Source organism: Apis florea, unplaced genomic scaffold (assembly GCF_048593485.1).
Source record: "Apis florea isolate Af1SG1 unplaced genomic scaffold, ASM4859348v1 contig_3772_pilon, whole genome shotgun sequence".
NCBI lineage: Eukaryota > Metazoa > Arthropoda > Insecta > Hymenoptera > Apidae > Apis > Apis florea.
In genome coordinates this window covers 1,832,366-1,848,726 of record NW_028256845.1, presented here as the reverse complement: position 1 = coordinate 1,848,726, position 16,361 = coordinate 1,832,366, and the positions used below count along the sequence as shown (strand labels likewise).

The 16,361-nt window shown below is 43.2% G+C and overlaps 1 protein-coding gene across 4 annotated transcripts in view; it reads left to right on the top strand.

Annotated features, from left to right (window-relative positions):
- Positions 1-16,361, top strand: part of LOC100865253 (uncharacterized) — a 178,951-nt gene that overhangs the window by 98,016 nt on the left and 64,574 nt on the right. For all 4 annotated transcript variants that reach the window (XM_086915321.1, XM_086915320.1, XM_086915319.1 and 1 more), the window contains exon 4: positions 11,752-11,798. In XM_086915321.1, coding sequence (XP_086771447.1) covers positions 11,790-11,798 — 9 coding nt within the window. In that variant the 5' untranslated portion in view covers positions 11,752-11,789. The remainder of the gene's footprint in view (positions 1-11,751; positions 11,799-16,361) is intronic.

Here is a 16,361-nt window from a genome sequence, read left to right as displayed (position 1 = left end):
TGTGTATGTGTGTGTGTCGTAATGGCGAAAGTTGAATGGAAATTTATTTTTCTTTGATATAACGATAACTTATCGTCACGTTCCTTGTAATGGAATTGATTTAACGCGTTTCGTAAGAATATTTCGCAACTTAAATGTAGAAATTTTGATAAATTTAAAGATCTATCTTTTGTTATCTATGAAAATAAATAGGTAGCAATTGTTGCGTGGGTGTATCGGGGCAGAATACACGAAAAATATTTCATCCTGTGTACCCCTTCCTTGAAGCATCGTCCCCTTCGCGAAGGATCGCTACTTTCCACCTCTTGTTCCAAGACCCCCAGCACTTTTGTTTCCTCGGATTTTTCACACGCCCTATTCTCTCGCCGTGTCTCACCCCTCCCTTCCCATTCTATCGTCCAACCCTCCTGGTGGTAGTTCTTCAGACAGGATGAGGCGAGGCTAAGACTTTTCTTCAGTTTCCACACATGTTCCACGGGTATCAGCGGTCCCGGTGGAAGGATTTGCAAGTTAAATGGCATAAACGAACACTCAGAGAGAATACTCTTTGTCTTTCGTTTTTTATCTGAAAACTTCCCAAATCTTCGGGGGTCGGTGTAAAAGATCCGCTGCCATATTTTCTTTGACTTTTGCCTTTTTCTCTTTTTTATCAGCGATATGTTACACTCTTCCCTTTAGGGATTCGATTCTCTAATCTCTAAATTATTTCGTAAATCTTTCAAGACTTCTACTTTTTCTTTTCTTCTTCTTCTTCTTCTTTTTTTTTTTTTTTATCAACAATGTGCGAGAAGTGAAAATGGAACGGAGTTTTTACGGAATAGAAACGATAGAAACGTTTCATTTTCCTGATCTAAGTTATTTTCCAAAAATCTTGGGAGGACGATACGTAGGAAAAAAAATTCGTTGACATATTTCTCGCTTATCATCAAGAACTCGCAACCCATTAACTTTTTAGAGACAAAAACGGTGGAAACGAGATTTTAAATCCTCGATCTATTAAATTATTTTGCAAATTTCGTAAATCTTGGCGGAGGCGACGCAACGAGGCACCGGTAATGGCTCCTTCGCGACGCGTGTGCCTACTAATTTATTTCCCTATGAATATCCGAAAAGGCACCCTTTCCTTCCCGCGAAAACCAAGGCTGTTGTCTTCCAGCGCGAGTGGGCGTCGTATGACCGGGACATTAAGACATTGTTCCCGTGATTTACGGCCTGATTTGCATTCACGTGCCAACCGTATATCAACCATACACTGTGAACTAAGCTTTCTACCGGTTGCGTTACCCTTCCCCGTGGAATCTACTTTCGCCCGTCCGAAGACGCCCCACCAAGGTGTTGGCACTTTAGTACACCGGCCAAGAGGAAAATATTACGCTTTACAGGCTCGGCTTACTCGCCCATGAAAATGCTAATTGCCCCTAAAATCTCACTCGAGGAAATAAGGATGTACTTGGAAAGGGAAATAACTTTTTTTTTTTTGTATATCGAGATCCAAAAACGGCAATTTCTCTCGTTCGAATAATTTTTCGACACACTTTTTATCGCGTCTTGATTATATAAATAATATTAAAAAAAAAAAAAAAAAGAAGAAGAAAAATTCCTCGTATCAAATAACATAGTAGATTTTTTTACTTTTACATTAAAATGAAATTCTGATCGTGTTTTAACCTTTTCTTTGAATATTATTATTTCAAAAAACAAAAAACTTTAACGATCGTAATTTTTATCATATTAAGTTTATTAATTTCTACTATTATGTACATTTAAATTATCGAATTCAACACCAAACCTGAGAGAATTACTTAAGCGCTCTTCAAAGGACTACAGAAAAAAAAAAGAAGAAGAAAAAGGATAAATAAACGAAGCTACCACTCATCAAGAAAAAGAGGAGCACGCATTCATGGAGAATATTAGCGTGGCTTGTTTCAAGCTTGCCGAAGACACCAACCCCTCGCACGGATCGTCACGAGCGTAAGTTCGTGTATGCACACGTACAGATCCGCTTACATGAGAGAGGAAGGGAGGGAGGGGGTTGGCTCACGTGCGAACGAGGCATCCTTTGCCAGGAGCTGAACAGCCACTGATGAACTTGAGTCATCGATCATCCAATTAGCCGGGCGATCAATCATCCCGCTGCCATTTGCCCCGAACCTGGCTGGGGCCCTTCGACCGGCTGGATGCCTACAAGCACAGGTCCAGCATCCTTCCAACCCGTAACCCGACGTGTTCGACCCCCAACACGCCGAATCCCTAATCAACCCTTTTCAACGCGTGCAGCTTCGGTTGAAACGCTAACTTTCTCCCGCCATCGCGGGTCCGCGAATCCTCTGCCTTTTCCCTCTCGTTTCAACGATTCCAGCGATCAATATTAGAAGAAATACCGATGGTGAGCACGTTGATTGTGTTTCGTATAGAGCGCCGTTTCGATACAGCCGAGATTCGATCAAGTGGGAACGATTGGTCATGGCTTGGAAATCTGGATGATCGTGTGGATGGTGTTCACGGATTGATCGATGATTTTTCCGTCGATTTTTATTCGTATTTTACTTTATGTAGTGATATTTCGTTATAAAGAGTGGGTTAAAACTTAATCGAATTGAAGAAATTTAATTTTTCAAATAGAAAAAATTGATTTCATAAAAATGGAAAAATTTCTCTCATTTAAGAATCTGATTGATAGTCTGCAAAGTGATTAAGATATGTATAAAATCATCAAAGAAGAAATTTCGTTTGTTTTCGGATCAATCGGTTTTCCGGGAGCAAAACGACTCGAGATCGTTGTTCGATCGCACTCGTTCGAGAAGAAATGTCACCCGCCGCGCGCATATTAACGACTCGCGACTACGCGCGAGTGAACGCGTCGTTTCGACGTCTTGGCTCTCGCCTGGAACTGATAGTCCTCCCTCTTCCTCCCTCGAGGCTTCGTTAAGCAGGATGTTAGCAGGTTTTCCGCTCGTTCGTCGAACCGCCTTGCTGGCAGACGGGGAAAGGTGTTTGATGATATATAACTCGATATATATCGGATAATAATGCGCGATATGACGCGTGAGTTGTTAATTCGCGCGTCGCGTCCGCTGCACATGACGCGAGCTTACCAAACTCCTCGCTTCGACCCACGTATTCTTCGCTCTCCGATCTTTCCGCGCGAATTCACGCCAATGGGGGTAGACCCAGACCCGTATCTCCCTCTCTCTATTTTTTTTTCTTTCCCTTCTCTCGCTTCGCACGTTGGATGGAACGAAAAAGAAAAAATTATCGACAAATCGACTGGGCACCTGACCTCGAAGCATATCTCTGTCTTCAAAGAGCGATTAAGTTTTTGGAGGCGGTGAGCAGGGAACAGAGGAGATGATTTTTTAATGGGAAACTTTTGGGAAGTTTTATACGGTGGAAAGATGGCGACAGGTGTCCAAGTTCGGGTGATTTAATGTTTAATTTCGTAATTGTAATGGTAAATAGTGCGCGTATCGTAGCGATTATGATAATTGTGATAGAAAAATATCGCGAAACATTTGCAACGCATAGTTATTTCGTTATTAGAGATAGACGAGTATTTGTCTTTGGAGAATTCTGTTCATTCTCATTCTCAGGATTTTGAAAACTGTTTTAAAAAGGAATTTTCATTTTCTTAAACGAAGCAAGTAAGAAAGTTGAAACAATTGAAGGATTAATTTACGAAAGTCTTTCTCGGAAACCCTTTTTCCCGAAAGAGATCATCGATGAGATCTCTAAGACAATCCTTTACGCCGGCCCGCCATGTTTAATTTATGTTGATGGACCTTTACATTTCAAATTGGCTACTTAAGCCCTATTATTTTAAAGACGGACCTGCCTCCCCGCCGACTTAGCCTTCGGGAACTGGTTGCTCCGGCCAAACCGCGACGACGCTCTTCTTCTCGATTTATATCTATTTCCATAATTTCCTCTTACCTGATAATTCGCAACCGCCAGCATTTCCGCTTCTTCTCTGATATCGTTCGTAGACAGACACCTGAAAATTTTCCTTATATAACCGATCCTTAATCAAATCTTTTCGATACGTTCAATTTTATTATATCCGAACGAACGACAATTTCTTCTTTTTTAGCATCGTCCTCGATATTTTTTTAAAATTATTCCAAACAAAATTTACGTTATACTCTTCTTATATCGATACTGTTCTCAATTCGTCAAAGTTACACTTTTCGACAACGGCCGACATCCGCCGTTTTCGAGGGTGTTACGCGCGAAGAAGAGGACTCTCTAACGAGTGGAAACACCGTATGCACGCCCCGCTACTTAAGTTCTTACGCTTAGGAAAATATTTCCTAGAGAGAGACGGCAACGAGCCATCCTTTCACGAGGCGGTAGACAGTGCAGAAGGAAGCCAGGGGTGGTTGAGGACCGCCCGCCAAGCGCTAAGCCGATAGGCCGGGAATCTATGGAGTGGGCTCGGGAACGAAAACCTAAGTGTCGGGCGGAAAACGTCTCTTTAATGCTCTTAACGTCGTCACGCTACTTCCACGCCCTCCCCCTCACTCGACCGCCCACATAGCACCGCTTCCTGCCGCGCAGGATAAATACCTGTCAACGTTGAAATTACGTTCCAAAGGAGTTGTTTTGCCTCGTTCCCTCGTTGCCTCTCGTTCCCCAACGATCGAAGATGGATGCGGATCGAGATCAAGGCATTCTCTTCCAAAGTGTCGAAATCGAGATATCTCTTAGTCTTTTAAATTTAATCGTTAGATGTAGATCCATAAATAATATAGTATTCTTAAAATTGATTATGATAAAAACACTTCATATATCACTTCATGATAAAGATAAAGTCACAAAGTTTAATGAGACCTTACGAAACTCACCTTCTCAATAGTCGCTTCTTCGATAAAAATTTAACAAAGGTTAACAAATTCGTGCCGCATCTAGCTACCTGTAGAATCGAATCCAGTCGAGAGAGTGGATTGGAAGGAGCGAGTTGGAAACGAGGGTCGGGGCAGATTAGATAGGCGAGGATCGAAGTCCGGTCGTTTCGTGCGCGTTTCCTCGGCACGAAGGAAAGAAGGGTTCGGTGTGCGCGTGCATGCCTTCGACGGGGCAATCCCTACGCCACGGTGGTCCGTGTCACTGCGTGCCCCTGACAGCCGGCAATTAACAGCCGCGGACTCTCGCCTCTCTCCGCGCTAGAAACGTCGTCGTGCTAGACGCCCCCGGTAAATAATTGTCCCCCTCGTCCGGTTAAGACACCGATTTGCCCCGCGCGCTCTCTTGTTTTCCACCTTTCCGCTCTAACGCCCCCCTCCTCTTTTTCCACCCCTCCACCTCTCCTCGCACGCCAGTCAATAACAGACCTTCGATTTCGACCGCCCCTCCCCGAGATTATTCCGAGATTTATCCCTCCTCCGCAACTCTATTCCGCCTTCGTTATTTCACCACCTACCCCTCTCCGATCGATGGACGAGAGTTGATCACCCGGAAACGCGGACTTCAATTTTTTGTCGCTCGTTCCAAGTGCCTCCTTTGCTCCATCGTTTGTATGTTGTGGATATAATATCGTCGATTCGTAGAGACGTTCGATCGTGATTGTGGCAGAAAATAAATGGAATAACGAGAGGTAGATTTTTAATCTCCTTTGAAAATAATTTATCGCAAATCTCATTCGCGTATCGAAGAAAGTATGAGATATTCCTCGTGTGAATATATTGAATAGATTAGGTAGTTCCAAATAATGGAAATTAACTCGTAAGAGATAGATATATGAAATGGGAAATTCGAAGGAGAAAGAAGTTACCCACTAAAGGGTGATTGAAAATTAATGTAACTGTCGCTACGTTGGCTCATCGAATTAAAAAAGCAACGCCCTTGAATTCCTCTTCCTTTTCTCGCGACTGGAAGATCGTCGTTATCGATTCATCTCAATTACCGGAAGAATCAGGTGGTGTGGCATCGAGAGTGGCAGCCAGCCTGTACGACGAGGTGACAATCGTCGTTTAAGATGATTACCACACCCCTGTATACCTCCAGCTACGGGAGAAAAATCGTCGTTAGACAAATGGAATGTTTTATCTCGGCATTAAGGCTTTTTATTTGAACACCGATTACAGGAGATCTCGTTCCACTTTTCAAGCGTAAACCAACCCCCCGTTTCTATACGTTTCCCCGTCGCAATCGGGATCGAGGTAAAACGATTTGTAGACTGGCAACAGAAGACAGAAGACCTCTGTGTTTGCGAGTTTCAAGGGCTTTAATCAAAGGAGGAAATCAAACTTGGATTTTCGCGTTTACAATTTATTAAGAAATTAAGAAATTACGTTTGCCTTATAATTGCCTATATAAAGGTAGATATTTGTATTATAAATGCAAAAATTATGTATTATGGTTAAAATCTACACGTATATATATATATTTTATAATTAAATTAAATTAATTCGATTCGTATTATTACAGATACACGCAATCAATTGTTGTTCCGTTTCCCTCCAATCAATTTCTTCAAAACGGTCATAATCATAACTCATAACGAATCATTTCCTAAAACGAATCAATCGACAATGGGCTTCATTACCGCGACAACCGGCAACGACTTCTCTCGTTTCATGCACCGTCAGAAATTTTACACCGGTTAGTTATATACACGCGCACACAGGTTGTGGCGTTTCGATGACGAGGAGGTGAAAAACGAATAAACGAAGCGCACGGTTCTTGCTCGCACGGTCATCCTAACTTCGTTAGCCGCTGCTATACCGTTTGCACGGTAATCGTACGCAAGGAGTGTGAGTCGACCTAAAAGAGGGAGAGAGAAAGAGAGAAAGAGAGAGAAGGCAAAAGGTATACCCATCGTTCTCCACGTCCAGGTCTCTTATGCGCTGTTTAACTTATCCATTTAAAACTCAAACATGCGAAACAATTAATTAGTAATTAACGCTAGCCGGTCGTCGGTGAAGGAGCGAAAGAGAAGAAAAGGACGATAGGGCGTTCGCCTCTGGGGTGTCTGCACCGCCCCCGAGAAGAGGGTAACGGCTGGGCGTAGGAGAGGCTCCTGCAGAAGCAAGAAACTTTAAAGTTTGGAACTTTAGTTCTGCTGTTAGCTTCTAATTAGCGGACAAACAGTTAACCTCCAGATACAGTCACGCCGCCCTGCCCGCCTCCCACCCCTCACCCCCGAGAAAATATATTCTAAACCTCGTACGCGTGAATTCGTTCGCGATTCGTCGTCGTACTCTTTCATCCTGCCGCAACGAAGGCGTAAAGATGTTGGCCGGCAGAAAAGTTTGTTGCAATATTTATCGTCGAACAGTTTCATCTTTCAATCCTATCCTTAAACTGTTAAAATTTTTGCCGCAATAGTTCATTGCGTGTCACGCAATAAGTTACAGGATATTTTTATTACAGGTTACGTAGATTTATTTTGTTGGTTTATCCAAAATTTTATTTTCTTTCGTAAAAATTGGAACGCAAAAGATATTCGATCGCGAATTTTTCCTCTTAGAACGCCACAAGATCTGGATCCCAGAATCACCCCAAATAATTTTTCCCTCATCAAAATGCAACCTGTCTTATCTCAATCCCCACCACGAAATTCAAGTTCTCGCCGGGAACAATTACCGTCGCAGATTTTAATTCCAAATTCTTGGCTCGTTCGCGGCCGGATAAATCGTCGGTCATTACGCGTGTCCCGCCGCACCCCTTTCCAACGCTTGTCCTTAGCTGGCCGTCTACCTTCCTGATTGCCTGTCACTCCGCTTTCAAATTGCTCAGACGCGGTCCGCGTGTACCACGGAAGTCGGAGAGAGAGACGGAGGGAGAGGTAGATTTCTCTATCTCGCGGTCGATCGACCATGCGGGCAACCTTTGCACGCGAAACGACAAACGCACGCGGCGAAAGCTCTCGCGACGAAGGGCGCACCGGTGGCGTGTGCAGAAAGGGGAAGGAGTGGGTAAGTTAGGTCATCGTTGGTGTGAGGCTTTCAATATGCTTCGACAGTAGTTGCGATACCCGCCCTGGACGGAGTGGATGGATGCAGAAGCGTAGGCGATGGATGCCACGAGGGGAAGGAGAGAGAGAGAGAGGGAGGAATATCGTGCTGCGGTATCGGTAGCCTTGGTTATTTAGGAAACCATATCAAAGTTTGAGTTGGCTGGTTGCCGGCGGTGCGCAACCCTCCTATCGTGGCCTCCGCTCCTGGACAATGAGATCTCTTCCGGCCTCGTCGAGGTCGCCCTTGACGTTCGTTACCGGACCGAATAACGGCACCTGGAGCCATGAAAATGCCGTCGCATTGAATCGCTGAAGAGGTCGCGAACTGAGAAAAGACGTTATCCGTACGATGGATCGATCGTCCATTGTGAGTCCAACAGGGGCTGCTCGATTATTTTCTGTAGTCATTGTCATTCGAGGTTAGACAGTTGATGGTAATTCGATGATTCGAGATGATATGGATGATAGAATAATGATAATGGAGCGACCACGTGTACATCGGCGTTTCGTTATTATACATTTTTCCAATCAAAAAGATCAATGAGAAAGTGGTACAAGTTTGTATCTTATTTTGAAAATAATGTGTTTCAATCGGATTTTTCTCGACGAACACGTAAAGAGAAAGATATAGATCAAGGATAAATTTTCTTTACGCCTTTGGATTTTGAATAATTCCGTTTAACAAATCACGAACACTTCGGGACAAGTTCATAAGAAAATGACGTAAAGACAAGCGTCTCGTTCTCTCGTGTACACTCGTAACAATTAACAGGAAAAATCTCGCGATGGTGACAGGCAAAGTCGAGGGAGGAGGAAGAAGAGGGGTCGATTCTATTATACCTCTAGTCCTTGGCTAGAATCGCGCGAGTTGTTCGGGAAGGGTCGAGAGATTTAATTAAGGGAGAGCGACGGACAGAAAGACGAGTCGCTAGCGCCGTCGTGTAAACTCAGAGCTCGTCCGTCGTTCCTCCTGTCGTAGCCTCGGGAACGAGCCAAGTCGTTCCTCCTTCTTGCCATTCTAGAAGATCGTTCGAAAACTCGTGAGAACGCTACACACGTCTACGGCGTAGATTCTGTTCGACCGAGCGTGTGCGTCAAAGTTCGTCAAGCCACCCCGATTTCGAGAACTTTCGTCCGACAGTTCCTGTTCCTCTCTTCTTGTACATTACAGCTTTGCACGGAAACCGACTCTTCTCGTTTCCACCGACTTCATCTGCATGCCAACCGCGAAAAAATCTGATCCATCGTTTCATTATCATTATTATTATCGTTATGTATCGTTATTAATTAATTACCATCAATTGCATAGACGATATTGGATTTATAATATAACAACGATAACAAATAATCTAGATTTTAGTTTATCCTAGATTTATAATATATTCGTGAAAATGCCTAAGTGTTCGAAGGTTTTAATTCGAAACGATTCGATGAGGGATAAAATACTTTCGAACAAAAGTTGCTTGAACACCAGAGAATTGAGTTCATCGCACGATATCAACTTGGAAACTTGTGCTGACTTACTTGTGAACATACTGCTAAACCTGAAACGGAGTTCCAGTTTAATATATGTCGATGCGATAAACCTAATAAAGTTGGCAAGATTTTGCACAATCATCCCCGAATACATTATCCTTGTTATCGCACGCACGCTTTCGCACGCGTTCAATTGATTTCTCGATCTTCGATCTTTCATTTCGTGTTCCATATTCATGGCGGCTGTATCGTGACCCCCACCCAATCTCAGAAAACACAGCCTCGCAACATCATCTGCTGCTGCTCGTGGTTTCAGCGTCAATAATTCGCAAAGGCTGGGGGCGGCCAGCCTTCTAACCGACTGATTTCACGCATCTGGCGTTTGGCGGTTTGGTCTGGCCAGCTTTCTGCTTGCGACCGAGGAGCAACAGCGAAAGACGTCTACCACGTTCATGGAGTAGGAAAGCACAGGACACGGGAGACGATGGAAAGCGAGGACGGGGAGGAAGGTGTATGGAGCACGAAAGAGCAAAAGAGAGAAAGATGGGGAGGGTGAGAAAGGGAGGGAGATAGATGGAGGGAGAGTATGGCCAGTCCCTGCCTCGCCGCCGTGGTGGTCCCGTGATCAATATTCCTTACCCCCTTTGCCTTGGCTTACCCCTCCGGCGCGGCACGGGTGCCCCTTACCTCCGTGGAAACCCTCCTTCTACCCAACCCACGCCCTCCCACCTCCCTTCGGGGAGAACCCGGGAGAAACCCCTGAAACCCCTCTCGCACCCTCGTCTTAATTAGGAGTCTGAATCTGCGGCGGACACGCGTATAAGGGTAGGCTGGTGGAGATCGGGGGAGGGAGGAAGGGGTGAGAGAGCGCGAGTGGGCGAGAGAGGGTGTGAGAGAGCACTCTCTTCGGGGGAAGGGCAGACGAGCGTCGTGTCCGAAACATTATTCCCAACTTTCGTACGATCAACCGGCGTTCGTCACGGGCGCTGGACGACCCTTTTTATTATTCCCCGAAAATAAACACATTTGCGCTTCCTTGCCTTCCTGTTGCGGATAGTACACAGATGCCTCGAGCCTGCCTTGTCTCGTCGTCCCCCGTTCTGGACCAAAGAACTTCGCCTTGCCCTCCGCTCCAGTAATTAGCTGTTGTTCCGCTACTCTGGATTTAAATATGACAGGGGATGCGTGGAGGGGTTGATACGAGAATCGTAATTCCTCCTTTCTCTTTCTCCTTCTCTGTCTCCTCTTTTTCTTTTTTGGTTTTTTTCGTTGGGAGGTTTAGGGGTTCAGTTTGTTGTTGGGTCAGATTGCAGGAATTTCGCTCTATATCTAACGAAGCGCATTGAAAAGTTGTGCTTCGAAGTTTCCGACTAATTTCTTCTCTCTTTGATTCCAGAAACTCAAATTCTCGCGTCCGCGATATTATCGAACGATCTCGTATTCTTCGAGTCGAATTCATGGAAGAGTTTCTTAATCGAGAAACGTCTAATCGAGGATCGGTGTAGAGGAAATTGCCGGACATCCGATTCGATCGTCTTGGTTAAATCGACGAGGAGGACTCTCCACCTCCCCCTCTCTCTCTCTCTCTCTCTGTCTCGTCGAAGGGGAGAACGGTCTCGATAATGTCAAAATAATTAATTACCGCTGGAGGGTAGTCGAGTTTTAAAGAAACACGTTACACGCCGATAGCACGCCGATATCGCTCGAATCTCTCGTTCGTGAACGTATTTACATGCGTGGTACATACAGCTCCGGAGTATATAGGGGGGTGGTGAGGCTGAGCCGAGAGGATATTGGGGTTAGGCCATTCATTAGATTACGGGAATTCGGTGGTGCCCGTTCAGGGGGAGAAGAGAAGAGAAAATGGGGGAGCGGGTTGAAGATGCGGGACCGAGGTGCACGATCGAGGACTAACCTGCGTGCATTAGTTGCCGTCATAAGGCGAGGGAAAAGGGTTGAAAGGATGAGAAGATTATATATTATATTTTTCGAGGACGAATGACATCTCGCTTTTTTAGATAGATAGATTAGATAGATAGTCGTGTTTCGATGTTGTTAGGATATAAAAATTTCATAGAAAAGTATTTTTTAATATCTTCGATATTTTTCATAAATTTTCAGAAGAAAAAATTTCACAAATTTCGAGTTGATAAAGTAAGAATTTTGCATAACGTAACATTAAAAAATTTGAAATTAAAAGTAAAAGTATTTTATGACTTGCAGCAGTCAATAAATGTTAAAAAATTCAATGTAAATAAATTCTTAAACGTAATCGATTTAATTATCGAATAACAATAATTGTTTTCTCTTTTCTGTTACAGAGTCGATCTTCCCAAGGCGGGATTATCCCCGCCAAATCATGAACAAGGTAAGTCTGTTTCGTTCTCCGAGTAATATCAATTAATCGAGAGTAAAATAAAATACGCGATAACTAAAATTCGTGCTTATATTTGACGTCGAACAAACCGGTAACGCGTTCGATTGGCCGTGAGCGAGCATAGAGAATTCCAGTTACCAAGGAAGATCGATCTAACACCTTTAATCGGTTTTCATGTAGCATGCGTCGGTCATTACGTGCTCGTATTTTCGGCTGCTATTATTTTAACAGCCTGTGTTGAGAAACCAGCAATTCCAACACAATAGAATTTAATGTATCTCGTGGAAATACACCATGCAGAATGTAACACAAATTTCTTATTTAAAAATCTTATTCTGAATATTTTAAATTATATTACGTTGCTCTCATTAAAAGAAAGGACAGAGAACATTATAATTATTTGAATAACACGTTATAATTATTTGAATAACTTGAAAAATGAAAAATGAAAAAGGGACGCAAAACAAATTTCTCAAATAAAAAAAAAAAAATCCTACAATTTTACCTCGAAACGATTGTCAAAATGATTCATCTCCATCTGAATCTCTCCTCATCGTCCAAAGACTATCGAGCTCAGCATAAACAGAAGATTAGAACTTTACGTACGAATGCACCGTTTCCGAAGTTGCTCGGGATAGGTAAAATCAAAGGGGGAAGTTTTTAACTCGTTTGCGCGCTTAGAAGTCGCGGGGGCGTTAACGGTGTGCAACCCAGGTGGGGATGAAAGTCTTTCGCGCCCTTCTTGCGCGCGTGCACGTTGGTTACGCGTATCCAGGGCCCTGAATGTATATGTATAACCCGAGCCTCATTTGTAGGCCCTTTATGCGCTGTCTGCCTTTCCTCATTATGCATTGCACATGAGAAAACTTGCTTGGAATCTCTCTCTCTCTCTTTCTCTCCCTTCTTCTCCGTCCCTCCTCCCGCTTTCCGCCTCACTTTCTTGCCACCCCCGTTCGACTAGGCGGGATGTTGATCCCTTCTCCATCCCTTATTTCTCCACTTCTTCCACTACTTCTCTCTCTTTCTCTCCTCTTCTGTATATATATGTGTGTGTGTGCGTGTGTGCGTGCTTCGACTGCCGGTAGTTCTGCTTCTTTATAAACTTTTAATGACGGCAAAGCCTAATCGAGAGAACGAACCGGAGCCGGTCTCGCCTCGCGGAAGGTATCCAAGAAAATCAACGTCGAATCTCGATTCTCGATAGACGACGAGTAGAATTTAGAATTGGAGAAACGTCTGTTTGACGAGGAGGTTATTTGTTAATCAATCGTTTATCACTTATTTTGTTCTTAGAAATATATACAGGAATTTGTTTGATTTATTTATGCGTGTTTTTTTAGTTTGTTATTTGAATTATGCGACGAATAAGAGAGAGAGAGAGAAAGAGAGAGAGAGAGAGACATCGATTTTCAATTTGTGTATAAAATCGAAGCATTCGATGTATATTGATTTGAATTGTTTATCCTCGGTTGAATTAAACTTCTACCGGAAATTTCTCCATCGAAAACATGAGTATTTATAATATATGTATATATATAGCGAACAGTTTATATCTGCGAACTGTTTTGCTTAAGTTCGGTATACAAACCTTAGAGCGAAGGCAGTTAGCTGTTTGCTATACAGCAATAGCTTCTCGTTAGCAGCTAAAATTAACATGTTCCGAAACGAGGATGATTTGAAACACGAACAGTGATTTTTTTCCACCGGTTATAATCAATTTGCTCTCTTTTTTTTTTTCTGTAAAAAGATTTATAAATTTTGAGGAGAAAAGTTGTCAGAAATAAATGATAAACTATAATCCAACTATAAATAATTTAAAAAATTTGTACAAATTTTGTTACAGCAGTAAAATCACGTAAAATAGATGAATTTTATTAATAGATTTTTAATTTTATTCGTAATATCGTATTTTACTTGCGGAAGAAATTATAATAAAAATTCCGAGAGAGAGAGAGAGAGAGAGAGAGAGGAAGATAGGAGGATTGAAAGAAAGACGGAGTCAAAGAATTATTGCAACGAAAGTGCTTCCGATTAGCAGAGTTTTATTTCGTACCATATCGTATATTAGCAAGCTGGACCGAACATTAGCTACACGACCAACTTGCAGTCCTTTCTTGCCCTCGGTAAATGGGGGGACAAAAAGAAAGGTTAAAACCTTCGACTACTAAAGTACGATTAAACTAACCCTTAGTTATTTCTTTCGTATACGTCGTTAGATACTGCCCCGCTGCTATATACTTCCTGATCGTTAGTTACGAGCTCCATGGGATTTCCCGGAAAGAATTCAAAACGTAAGAAGCTTATATCAACTATTTATTATATTATATTTCTAATAAGAAATTTTAAATTATCCCCATCAAAAGGAGACAAAATAACAAAATTTCTTTTCGTTAGAAAAAAAAAAAAAAAAGATTAAAATATCTTAAAAGAGGAAGAAAAAAATATTCCATCGACATTTAAAGCGTCCATCTTCACCCCTCTTCGATCGAACGCTCGAAGGAATTCCAGTTGGTTAAAGTGTTCGCGGCGTCATTTAGCGGCGGCACTCTCTCATAAAGGGCCTTAATAAAAATCCCAATCTAAACAAGCTTAATTTACGTCCGCCACATAATTACCTACCCCCGAGGCGAGAGAGAGAGAGGCCTCCTCTCCTCCCTCGTTCTCGCTCGGCCTTTTTTTTCTCCCGTGGCGTAAAGGAAACCACTTCTGGTGCAGCAGGAGCGCGGAAAAGGGATGGAGGGGATGGGTCGGGCGAGGTCCGTAGGCGACGGCGACGAAGAAGGCGCGTGGAGGGCTCTCTGAAAAATCTAAGAGGCTTAAAGCATTAAAAGGGTTATATAACATTCATTAACAGCGGGTCGGAGAGCCTTTGTGGAAATTTCCCTTGGAAGCGGGTTGCACCGAGCTGGACGCACGCTTTTCTCCCTCCTCGTCTCTCTCCACCTTTCTCTCTCTCTCTCTCTCTCTCCACGCTGCAATTTCGCCACGCGTGTACGAGGCTCTCCTCTCTTTCTCGTGGATTTCTCTCTTCTTCGTCTCTTGGGGGAGGGATAGGGGGAGGCGACAGGATGGTCACGTGAGCGGAGTGTCGTCCAGGCAAAAGGGGTGGCAGGACAGAAAGTGGAGAAAGGGGAGGAGGAGGAGGAGGAGGAGGAGGAGGAGGGTCCGTCTCTGATGAAGATGTCGCACACGCCGGGGACCCAGGCGAGATTACTCGGGTTAGAACCCTGTGGACCCTGGTCAGGGCACATGCTAATTGCTTTATTTGACATCGAGAAATAATGTACTGCTCTGTTCCACGGCCATCGTACCCGGGGAACCCCGCGAGGAAACCCCTCGCGCCCTCTTCGACTCGTTCTCGCGCTTGTCCCTTCGTATAAATCTCCGTGGCTCGCCTACGTGCCCCCTTGTCCAACCTTCTTAGCTTCGAAATGGAAGTGTTATTGGATGTATTGTTCGAAGATGTATTTTGTTCTTCAATTAATTTAGATAACTGTGTCTCCGTTTCAGTTTATTTTCAATCAACGTTGAAAAGAATTAGATTGTTGATTATTTATTCTATATTATAATTTTTATTATTCCATCTGTTGTATCTTTGATTTACAATAGTGAATTGACACGAGACAAGTCACTTTATATTATAATACAAGTTGATACAAGTTGAATCTATTCGAATCATACAAAAGATAGTATCCCAATAGGAAGTGATAATTATCGACATTGCGTTTTAAAATACGACGAAGAAGAACTTTCTTACAATTCCTCTAACGTTCGTCATGAATAACCCCAACAGTGTTTGCATCCGAAACGATTCACCGTGCCAAACGTACGTGGGTGTGCTGGTCACGAAGAGGAAAAAAAAAGAAGGTCCGTTCACCTACCGGACCCTAATAACCCTTAGTTGGACCAATAACCGTTCCTCCAAGTTACATATGGAGGAATTTGTATTCGAAATCAGGCCTATCCAAGGGATGATCGTAGGTTTCCAACGCGGGGCACGCGTCTTTCTCGTAAATATGCCTCTTCAAACCGGTCGAGTGGCGTTGGCTCGCAAAAGGGAAGAGAATACGCGGCCCTACACAGCGTTAGGGTCGCTTTCGAGGTCGCCAAGGGTGCATTTCATCTTGGAGAGCGTCAGCTCGGAGACCGATCGGTCGTACGCTCGATGTCGGATCATCCATCTTTTATAGAATCGAATAGACCGATGGTCAGGCAGATACTTTCTCCGACGACCAACTTTTGATCCAAATCCCCCTTTTTCTTTGTCACCTACCGCTTTGGTAACTGCAATTTTATTCAAATCACGCAATTATCTTTGCATTCCTTTCCTGTACGCCTTTGTTAATTTTTTTAATATGTTCTTTTAATAGCAGATCATGTTTATAACAGTATTGCAGTACCATATATTACAATTTTATGACAATTACATTTGTCAATGTATGCTCTGCATTTATTATTTAGATACTTTCGAGAATTTTTTCATCTTTTTAAATTAGGAAAATCTCGAGTCTGACTGATTGTTTTAGATATCAAATAACACGAATGCAAAGGGAT